The sequence below is a fragment of the Mastigoproctus giganteus genome, chromosome 1 (genome assembly GCF_048544385.1).
Source record: "Mastigoproctus giganteus isolate SK-2022 chromosome 1, ASM4854438v1, whole genome shotgun sequence".
NCBI classification, from domain to species: domain Eukaryota; kingdom Metazoa; phylum Arthropoda; class Arachnida; order Uropygi; family Thelyphonidae; genus Mastigoproctus; species Mastigoproctus giganteus.
Window position 1 is genome coordinate 26,872,972 of NC_143575.1, and position 12,077 is coordinate 26,885,048.

The window sequence follows — 12,077 nt, forward strand, 5'->3', positions numbered from 1 at the left end:
GTGTGCGCCCCCATGCGGCACAACATCGCTTCGCAATAAATGTGTGGGCAGGTATGGTCGGTGACTGCTTAGTCCACCCATACCTGTTACCATTCCCGCATGAACTCCGCTAAATATCGGATCTTTCTTGAACAAGTTCTACCAGGGTTACTTGACGATGTTCCAGCAAATGAGATGCAACATTTGGTTTCAACATGACGGGGCGCCTGCTCATTATGGAATTTGTGTTCGTGACTATTTGAACAGGTGTTTTGGGCGTCGATGGATTGGCCATGGTGAACCCGTTGCCTGGGTTCCCCCACACTCACCTGATTTATCAAGCCTTGATTTCTTTCTGTGGGGGCCCCTCAAATCTATCGTGTATGAACCGCCTGTGGAGACGGAAATGGATCTCGTGGCGAGACTCGTCTGCACTGCTGCTACTGTCAAAGAAACTCCGGGTATGTTCGACCGTGTCCGCCAATCCATGCTGCATCGGTGTCATGCATGCATCGCATCTCATGGTGGAACCTTCGAGCATCTGTTGTAATATCATGAAATGCATCCATCTCGTACTCCATTGTTAATATGATGTCAAATAAATGTTTGTCACTAATTACTGTCTTGTGTCATTTCTGCTTCTTGTGAGGCTCTGCTACTACTTTCCCGTGACGTTTCCGGTAATGGGTTCCTATGCGATTCACATTCCTTTAGATGTTACCTACCTCCCCTAAACGTTTGTACCAATATTTTTGAGACACCCTGTATACATATATACACATACATACATACATATATATATATATATATATATACACACACACATACATACATATATATATATATATATATATACACACACACATACATACATACAGGTGCGCCTCGATTAACGAGATTAATTCGTCCTTCGAGCGCATCGCGCAAAATGGAAACGCGTTAATCGAATATCATAACCAATAGGAAAAATTATAATTGGTCCTTGACCTTCTGGAATGTCCATAAAGAATTTTAAAAATACCTTTTAAATAACTTTTTAACTGTATATAATGTAAAAGATAATGAAAATAATTATGGAATTAAATGTTTATTGCATAAAACAGCGGTTCTTAAACTGTGCGCCGCAGAATATTTTAAATTTTCGAGGGAAACAGCGATATTCGACATCTGTCGGACACCGCACGAACTACTAGCTCGAGGTAGTTCACAGTTTCAGCATTTCTTATTAAGTTGTTTGGACCTAACTACTAAATGAAACTGTTAGGTATTTCTTTTGGTCTGGGTGCACCTTGAAAAAATTATTGAGACATTAACAGCTCCGTGAACCGAGAAACTTTGGGAACCTCTGACATAAAATACACAATGAAGAAATTACTGTTGCGGAAATATTTGAACAGTGTTGACTTTTTCTTTTCATCAATCAATTTCCGATAGTCGACAACAATCTTCTCTGGGCCCTGCCGAAATAAATATCGCAGAGAATATCAAACCTTTTGTTTGAGGTTCTATGCGATATGAAAGATTTCATCTAATTCTTTTACCATTATCTCCTTCGCAGTAACATTTTCATCTGGCTCATTTAAAAATTTGAATTTTTAAATGGAAATCTGCATTGACTTTATTAGCAGGAGACAAACACATCTTCTTCCAATGGTTGATGGAACACACCGAGGCGGGCAGCAGGCAAATGTTTGTTTATTGACCGATGATCCATAATCACTAAATGATCTAAATTTTAGCACACATTCAAGATATCAAAAGTGCAAAAATTAGAATACAGGAATACCTCGCATAGTGCGGTTAATTCGTGCCAAAAAAATACCACACTGATCGAGGTATTATTAGTATGTATTTTAATGTAATGTGTTCCGACAATTTGATTATATGGGTTGAGTTGCAAAAATATGTGTGTTTGTTTACCATAAATTGATGCACACGAAGTTTTTGCAAAAAAAAGAAATTAAAATGATAAAAATGAAAAATACTATTAAGTACAGTACAAATGATTTTATTGCAGTATGTACATACTAAAAGAATATAAGTGAAGTATGCACTGTATTTTTATTTTGAAAAAATAACTGATCAACTTAGTTTGCACAGTTTTTCTTCTTTTTATCTGCAGACATCTCTTTATAACATGAATGTCATTTTGCAACACCTGCCTTAGTTTCACACCTTGTTCGATGTTTGGATCTAGAAGAACTCTCAGCGCCATTACATTTCTTCTTTTAACTCATATTTGTGTATAAAAGGTGTAACATTTTTAAAAAAATAATCTTTAATAAAAATACACAGTGAAAAATATTTGTACAGCTTACGCACAGTGAACAACCTCACCGCCCTTGAATCCGTAACGCATTGGCCTACATGCTGGCATTATAATACATACATACATATCAAATGTATTGGTATGTAATGTGTTAATTTTTTTTCAATTTGTAAACCACGCTATGCGAGGTATTCCTGTAATACACTCTCACTGGAGAAAATAAATAACAAATACAACAAAGTTTAATGCATGTGACAAAGTGATTAATTGAGTATTAGTATATGCTGTTAATAACAGTGCAGCATGTGATCATAACAAGAAAGGAATTATCTGTATTTTCATTGTTTTCTCCCTCCCCCAAATCCCTTTTAATTATTATCCCATCCCAAATAAAAATGTTACTGAAACATATTGTACTCTAAACAGGGGATGGGAAAAGCTAAAAGAAACTTGCTGACCTTAGCAAGTTGTAATTCTCAGAAAATGCAAGTGAAGGTTGAATGTAGATGGTATGAAAGAAAAAGCAAAAAAATTAGTTCACTGAAGGTGGAGGTGAAAATTCTAAGTTGTTCCTTTAGCATTTTTTGTTCTTATGTGTGCAAGTTGATGTTATTGTAGAGATAGTAACCCAGTTCCTGATGAAGGGATACAAACAGTACCCAGAAACAGTCTGAGCAGCATCTGTAATTATTTCCAACAAGGAACAGACAGATTCTGATTATATAGGGCAGTGTTGCAATTCCTCAAAATTTCAGAAGTTAAGTGGCGATTAGATATTCTCAGGTTTTTGTTATTTTTAGTAAGTGTTTAATGCTTTCACATAAAAGTATGTTATGAAATTATGCTTATTTTGCATTTGTAGACAGAATTGAGGAAGCATTTCCCTAATTCTTCTACAGCTAATGCTGGAATTCTGCTAACTCTATGCTGGAGAAATTTTTGGGAGCCATAAAATCTAAGCCAGAAATGCAAGTGTTTTACTAGTTAGTAAATCATTAAATGATTTTGATTGCGAGTGAGAATGCCTGGAACAAACCTGGTACTCACTCATTCACCTAACGCTCAGATTCTTCAGTTAAAATGGTTTGAACTGAACCAAATGAAAAAGAAGTCTCCTCAGCAATTTCTTGAATGTTGATCTGATTCAATAACAGCACAGACTACTTACTCATGTAGCGATCATTTTAGGGTGCTAACAGGACCACTTCTTTCTTCATCTTCAACAAAAAAGTTTCCTCATGAAATGCTTAAATCTGCCCCCCAACCCACATTATAATATCACTTCTATAAACTTAACAAGCATTCTTTTTGATACTGCTTTTGACTTTCTAAGCTTACTTTTTTTTTTTTTTTTTTTTTTGGTAGTTGTTGATGCATCGGCTTCTTGCAGTACTTTTGCAGTCCCCAGGTTTTTGCAGTACTTTGATCCAAGCCGGGATTCAAATCCGCGACCTTTGGGTTGCCAGGCAGGCACTTTACCCACCTGGCTAGCCTGGTTGGCTTTCTAAGCTTACAACAAAATTTAACGTTTGCATATTGTAAATTCTTTCATTTTCCATATATGTGACAAATGAGGAAAAACAAGTTTTCACACAAACCCTTTTTCTGCTAGACTGACACAAAAGTTAAAACTTTCTCTGTGCATGCCCAAAAGATGTCATTGTAAGCTCTTGTTCGCAATCTTTTAGCTATTGGTATGTGTTTGAGAATTATAAGGTCATTCACTGAACTTTTGATCAAACCCTGCACTAAACGCATCTACTGTAACACGTTCCTGAAATTTGGTGGAAGAGATAAACTTTTTGTAAGCAAAACTACTTGCTGACTTTTATAAGAGAGAAATATTTGTGGGGCTTGAAGGTGACCCAATTGCATGTGATACATTAGTTAAAATCTACTGGTGTATCTGACAAACTGACAAAGGATTAAAATAGTTACGAACTGAAAATGAAGTCCTATCAACTTAAAGAAAATAATGCTATCATAGCCAGGGTGGCTGAGGCAAACTGTGATAGAGAAGTGCAAACACAATGATATAGAGGATGTTAAGTTTGTCTAAGCTTATTCCTGAAATCTATGGAAATCTCATGAGGCTTTAAACTAGACATCAATATTAGATTTGTGGACATTACAGCAATAAGCAAGTTAAGAATGAATACCAGTCCTGTCTGCTTGATTTGCATTCATTTCCACTTCCCAACAAAACACCATCTCACTGAAGCAGTATTTTAAAGGCACATAGGCAACTGTATTAGCACAACTACCACACACCTATCTCTTCATTGATGCAAGGGATGTAGATTTGGCAGTGAAAAAGTCAGGATCGGCAAAAGACGTCCTAACTCAGTTCCATAAAATGATTTATTTACAGAATCTGTATCAATATAAACATAAATATGCAACAGAGAAAGGAGAGTACTTTGAAGAAGTGGTATAAATTCAAATCACTACTACTAGGTTCATGGAATGCCATCATACCTTCACTGATGGAAATTTATCAACTTTTCTCATATTAGTATTTATTTAAAACAAACAAAATAGCTGTTGCAGATAAAAAAAAAAAAAAAATGGAATTCAAGTTAATGTAGCATCTATACCAATATTGCATACTATTATTCACGTATATAGTTATAAAGTCAAACAAAACTTTGTACAAGAGGCACCATATTGTACATATACTGCAAATCACTGAGTTGCTTACTCTTAAACCTTAAATAAAGCAGCACTTATTCTGATAATAGTGATAAACACTTAAACAGCACTTATATATAGCTGTATACATAAATGATGCTATGCAATATCTGTACAAATGCTGTATATTTTATGTAGCATGTTCACTGTAAAGTGGTTTTTTGACACAGGTTAATATTGAAGATGAAATTCAGCAATCTATCTATGAAATTATTTAATGACTAATCCAAATTATTATAGGATATTTAAAACATTTCAAATGGAATAAAAACCATACAGAATAAATGAAAAAAATTAAATAACCAAATGACATTATAATACTAACCCATTTCCTACCCTGAGTCGAGGAGATGTAGTGGCGGTTAGAATGTGTTCATTATCTGGACTCCATTCCAAGTAAGTTGAATCAGTGGCTTGAATTTTGGATACGAGTTTTTTGGTTTTCAGATCCCATACTTCAACATTACCTCTTAAATTTCCAAATCCTGACAGGATGAGCATTAGATATATAATTAAGGCCAATAACCACATACAAATATTATACTTCAAATAAACAGATTTCTGTTTATACTCTATACAGCCACTGCTGCCAGAGAAGCATGCAACTTTTAATGTTTTACGATAGTTAGTGGGTCAAGCATGTTAATTATTTTTTTTTTTGTGTGGTAGTGTGCAGGTTCAATCCTGTGACATGGATGGTGTCTTCATATGTTACCCAAGACTACTGCCAACTTATATTATTCCTAAAAATCACTATCATATATTATGATAGTGATTTTTAGGAATCCTCTGCAGTTGCAGAGGAAACAAAGACTGGACACATCTACTTTATGACTGTGCATGCTACGACAACCATTGGAACATATTTATCGTTAAGACTTGTCCACTCCCCAGAAACTATGAACATCTCCTCATCAACGAGGAGGAGGAGGAATACTATAAGGCCTTCATACAGTATTCATAAGCTGTCTTTGAACCTAGGAGAGCCACACAGAGGCAAGCTCTACAGAATACCCCTGTAAACACAAGTTAATTAGCCAAAAACAGTTAAGAGCTGCAAAATATAAACACCTTCCTAATACATATTGCAAACTGATCTCCCCACTAACAAGACTAATCCCCCCCCCCAACTGTGACCTACTTACCAGGGTCTGCACCTATTGTGACCGATGCCAGAGCTGAACCAGGCCATGCAAGGTGGGCTCCTAAGAGTAGCTGCCTATGGGTCTGCTGTATGCTAGCACCAAATTCTGACTAAAACTAATCATTATCTTCAGCCATTTTCAATCCACTGCAGGATGAAGGCCTCTCCAGCAATTTTCTAGTTCCTTCTGTTTTGAGCACTGGCCATCCATTTACTACCCACAAACTCATGAATTTCATCTATCCATCTCCGCCTTTGTCTTCCAGGTTTTCTTCTAGCTCCTCTTGGATACCATTCTGTTATTTTCTTAGTCCATCTGTCATCATGTCTTCGAGCTATGTGTCCTGCCCAAGACCATTTTAGTTCTTTAGTTTGATAAGAATGTCCTTTACTTGAGTTTGCTGCCTAATCCATGTGTTTCTCTTCTTATCTAACAGTCTGATTCCCAATATAATTCGTTCCATTCTTCACTGTGTAGTTCTCAGCTTCTCTTCCATTCTTTTGGTGAGTGCTCAAGTTTCACTTCCATAAGTCATGGTGGGGAGTATACGTTGGTTCATTATTTTACGTTTCAGACAAACTGGGATATTGCTCTTCAGTATGTGACTATATTTCCTGAATGCTATCCATCCAAAGTTTATTCTTCTCTTGACTTCCAGCCATTTATCATTATTACAGCTAATAACTTGTCCCAGATAAGTATATGACTCCACCTTTTCAATTATTGCTCCTTCAATCATTATTTCCCTTTCTGTGGTATACTTGTTCATTATTACTTTTGTTTTAGCCATATTCATCTTTAGTCCAAAATCCTTACTAACTGTGCATAACTGATTAAGATTTTCCTCTAATAAGGGATCGTGGCTTATGACCACAATGTCATCTGCAAATCGCAAATGGTTTAGGTAGTCTCCGTTCACATTGACTTCTTTCTGCGACCAGTCTAATCTTCTGAAAACTTGCTCAAGGGCAGCAGTAAACAGCTTCGGAGATATTGTCTCCTTGTCGAAATCCTTTCTCAATTTTAAATTTCCTACTGTCTTTGTCTAGTCTAATAAAGGAGGTAGCACTCTCATATATTTTCTTCGAAATCATAATATATGGGGTATCTATGCCTTGTCTTTGCAGTGCTCGAAACATTGCCTTATGCTGTATGGAGTCAAATGCCTTTTCATAATCCACAAATGCCAGGCATAATGGTGTTTTATATTCATTTGCTTTCTCCATTAGCTGTGATATTATGTGAAGGTGATCCATAGTTGAGAATCCTGTCCTAAAGCCAGCTTGCTCTTTCGGTTGATTCTCATCAAGTATTCTTTGTAATCAATTAGTAATGACCCTTGTGAACAACTTGTAGATGTGGGATAACAAGCTAATTGGTCTATAATTTCCAATTTCTGATTTATCTCCTTTCTTATGCAGCAAAACTATGATTGCATTATTCCACTGCTTAGGCATCACACCTTTTCTAATGCACTTTGTGAAGAGCCTTGCCAGTTTTTGTGTTGTCTCTTCCTCCCAATTTTAACAACTGTACAGTAACTTCATCTTCCCCCGGGGCTTTCTGATTCTTCATTTTCTTCAATGCATGTTCTACCTCATTAGGAAGAATATCGGGTATGTCGTATGTGTTGCTACTTTGCAATCCATCTTCCCCACTGCTGGCAACATTCCCCTGCTCCTTGTATAATTCTCTATAGTAGTCTTCTGCTATTTGAATTATATGCCTTCTCTTGTTTATAAGTACACCATCGCTATTCTTCAGTTTCAGTATCATTTGTCTTTCTGTATTACTTCTCATGGCTGCTGATTTAAATCCTTTGTTTTCCCTTAATGCTTGTTCTACTTTTCTTGTGTTAAATCTTCTTATGTCCTCTCTGAGTGTCTTTCTAAAGACCTTGCATAACTCAGTACACTGAATTTTCTCATTGTCAGTGTTTATCTTGCTCTTCATTTGTCATCTTCGGTTCATCATGACAAGTGTTTCTTGACTAATTTTTTCTTCTTTGGATTTTTTTTCCCTATAGGTTTCTTGGGCTTTATCACTTTCAGAAAGTTGTAATATTCCTCGTCGATATCTTGGTCCTGAGCAGTCTGCAGAAGCTCAAACTTGTTCTTAAGTTCCAGTACATACTGCTTTTTCTCCTCTTCTGTTATCTCAAACACCTTTGTATTATTTACTTGAGTCAGTTTTTTCCTAATAAGGACCCCTTACTCTACTAGAATGGGAAACAACTAGTCACCTGGCCTATCATGTTTTTTTTTTTTTTTTTTTTTATGAGAACCCCAAACACGAGAGGTATTATAACCTATAGTACTTAGTACCGTGCTTGGGTTGGAGATTGAGAAGACGAAAGAAGATATTTGTTGATATTGGACTTGAACTTCTGTAGATTGTAATTTTCAGGAAATACGTATGAAGGAAGGTTGTTCCAGAAAACGGCAGTTGAATGAATAAATGAGGAAGATGAAAAGTTGGATCTGTGGGTTTGAAGTTGGACAGTAAATGGATGTTGGCTGGTGGCGGCACGTGTTCGGACTGTTTTGAAAGAGAGAGCAGGAATTATAGAAGCCAATTCAGAAGAACAGTGCCCATGGAAGTATCTGTAGAAGAGGCATGCAGCAGAAACAGTGCATCTATGAGACAGCGAGTGGAGAGACTCTGTTAGAGATGAATCATTAATTAACCTAACTGCCCTCTTCTGAATGGAATCAAGAAGCCTGAGAGAGGTTTTGGGGGCACCACCCCAGATATGGGAACAATATTCCATGGCAGGGCGAATTTGCGATTTATACAGAGTGAGCAGCTGATTGGGAGAAAAGTAACGCCGAGAGCGAAAGAGAAAACCAAGTTTTTTAGATGCAGAGGAAGCAATATTTGTAATGTGCTTGTGCCAAGAGAGATTAGAAGTCAGGGTAATCCCCAAAAGAGATATATCATTTTGCCTAGAAATCAGAGTGTCACTAAAGATAAGCATAGGAGCAGAAGAATCCTTTTTGCAAGATATAAGACAAGATTGAGTTTTAGAAGGGTTGAAATCAACTAAGTTGTCTTTGCCCCACTGGAGAATTACCTGAAGATCGGCATTTAAGGAATTGGCAGCAGATTTTCGAGAACTTGAAGCTGATTGAGCTGGACAAGGTTTCTCAAAATGGAAAGTTGAATGCAATGTGCTATCATCGGCAAAACTATGGATAGGATTTCCAGTCAATGTAAGAAGGTCATTGATATACAAGAGGAAAAGAGTGGGGGAAAGAACTGAACCTTGGGGGACACCGGCATTAGTGGAGAAGTTAGAAGACAGAGAGCCATCTACCATCACCCTCAGTGAGCGATCAGAGAGAAAACTGGATAACCAATTACTAAAAACAGTTGGCAAACCATAAGATGGAAGCTTGTTTAGAAGACCTTTATGCCAAACACGATCAAAAGCCTTTGAGATGTCAAGAGCAACTACTTGTGTTTCACCGAACCTTTCCATTGAATTAGTCCATAAATGGGTAACATAAGCCAGAATATCACCAGTGGATCGACACTGACGGAATCCATACTGGCGATCGTTGATCAGATGGAAGGTTTCTAGGTAGTTTAAGAGTTGGCGGTTAATTGATTTCTCCATTACTTTAGAAAGAGTAGAAGTAATTGCAATGGGACGATAATTGGATGGGAGGGATTTGTCACTCTTTTTAGGAACTGGCTGGATATGAGCAAATTTCCAAGCAGAAGGAAAAATACCTTTGGAATAAGAAAGTGAAAAAAAGGCGGCAAAGAATAGGAGTAAGTTCAGGAGCACAGGTTTTGAGAACAAGTGGAGAAATACCATCAGGACCTGGAGCTTTCTTAGCATCAAGATTCATCAAAATCCTTCTGATATCCTTTTGACGGAAGACCACAGGAGGCATTGAATGGAGCGTGTTAGGAATGGTGGGAGGTGTTTTACCAAGATCATTAATACATGAGCTCAAAGAAAAATGGGATGCTAGCAGGTCAGCTTTATCCTTGGCTGAAGTGACAACAGAACCATCTGGTTTGGACAGAGGTGGGAGCAGAGATGGGCAAAAGTTGCGGCCAATAGCTTTGGCAAGAGACCAGAATGCTCGGCTACCATTAGGGCAAGAAGCAAGTTTTCTACTCTTACCCTGTTCAAACTCTAGTTTGGACTGATTAATAACTGCTTTACAATTGTTGCGAGCTTTGGTGTAGGAAGAAAATGAAACTGAAGAATTAGAAACAAGCCAATTACGATATGCAACGTTCTTCTCTTGGACAGCCTTAGCACATTTATTGGAAAACCAAGGTTTAGATAAAGGACGAGATTTTAAAGTGGAGTGTGGGATAAAGGATTCCATTCCTGCAAGAATAATTTCACTGACACGATCTGAGCAAACGTTGACATCAGAAGTTTTGAAACAGTAATCAGACCAAGGAAAAGAAGAAAAGAAGTCTCGCAGGTCATCCCATTTTGCATTCTTGTAATGCCAAACAATACAAGGTTGGGAATAGCCATGAGATAAAGGTTCCATTGGAGAAGACGCAATCACCAAGTTGTGATCTGAAGTGCCTAAAGGACCTCTCATTTCAACCTTGTACTTAGAAGGGTTGTTTGTGAGAAAAAGATCAAGCGTATTGGCTGTATGATTAGGATTGTCCGGTATTCTTGTAGGTAAATGAACAATCTGTGCTAGGTCATTAGTAATTGCAAAAGCCTCAGCATCTCGACCTGCTGGGTCGGTGTGACTAGAAAACGGAAGCCAGCTGGAGTTGTGAACGTTAAAATCACCAAGGAAAATTACCTCACTGTTAGGAAAGTTGGACTGGAGAAAGTAAAGTTGCAACGAGAGGAAGTCAAAGAGCTCCAAGTGATTAGTGGAGTTGGGAGAACGGTAGAGACAACAGATGAATTTTACACAATGAGGTAGAGAGATTTTAAGCCAGAGAAGATCAAAGAGAGGAGATTCCAAATTGCCAAGTCTTTGACAGGGAATATCAGAACGGACATATGCACAAGTACCACCTTTGAGGCGAAAGGAATCATACAGCAAATAATTTGGACATCTGAGATGAGCAGTAGTTGAATCAACTGATAACTGAGATTCAGTCAGAAAAAGTACATGGGGTTTGGAAGACTGCAAGTGGAAATGGACATCGTTGAGATTAGAATTGAGACCATGTATATTTGTGAAATGAATTAGGAAGTCCTTGGGAGGTTTAGATCTTTTCGCAGATAAGCTTGCTCTATTATTTTGACAATTCATGGTGTATTCAATAGTAAGAAAAAGTGGGTGGGACATGCTGTATGAAGTAATGAAATTTTTGGATATGGCGTACATGTGGTAAGAATATACCCAGATCCTTGACATAACATGGCCTCGACAATGCTCCCCGCATACACACTACTAGGACTCCCTCCAGTCACTATCTGGCAGAGTAGAGGTAGCAAGATTATACACTAGCTGATCCGGAAGCTTCCTAGAGAGTTACCAATAGGTTCAGTCCGGTGTACTAACTAGCGGCCGGCCTGCGAACACCGTTTTAGAGCTGTACCCTCGAAATGTAAGGAATATTGGATCTCGCCACGACATTCATCATAACCTCAAAAATCATCAATCATACTGCATGATGGAAGAGATAGGGAAGGGTTGGCCGGAACTTAGCTCTAGAGACTAAACATGGGTTCCACCACTTCAAGCCTCCAATAAGCAAAGTGGTGGTATTTCACCGGTTGATGAGAGTCATCTACCACCTAGTACTGCCTGGTAACATAGAGGGGCGGCGTTCCTCCATGTGGTGTGGGCGCCACACCTCGACCCCTGCTTACGTTGGTTCACACCTGGGTGGTCACCCACCATGTACTTATGCATGAAGGTTATACCCAGGATTACTAACAGTCCCACCATCGTGAAGGTGCAAGCAGAGGATTTGGCTGTCATAAACCATCCGGACTTCGCCGAAATTGGGTCCACTTTGACTTGAGTGTCACCCGAATATCAGTT

General features: G+C 38.0%; 1 protein-coding gene across 1 annotated transcript in view; it reads right to left on the reverse strand.

Moving 5' to 3' along the window:
• eIF2A (eukaryotic translation initiation factor 2A) overlaps window positions 1-12,077 on the reverse strand; it is a 197,525-nt gene that overhangs the window by 61,733 nt on the left and 123,715 nt on the right. The window contains exon 12 of the mRNA XM_090372166.1: window positions 5,265-5,440. Coding sequence (XP_090228292.1) covers window positions 5,265-5,440 — 176 coding nt within the window. The remainder of the gene's footprint in view (window positions 1-5,264; window positions 5,441-12,077) is intronic.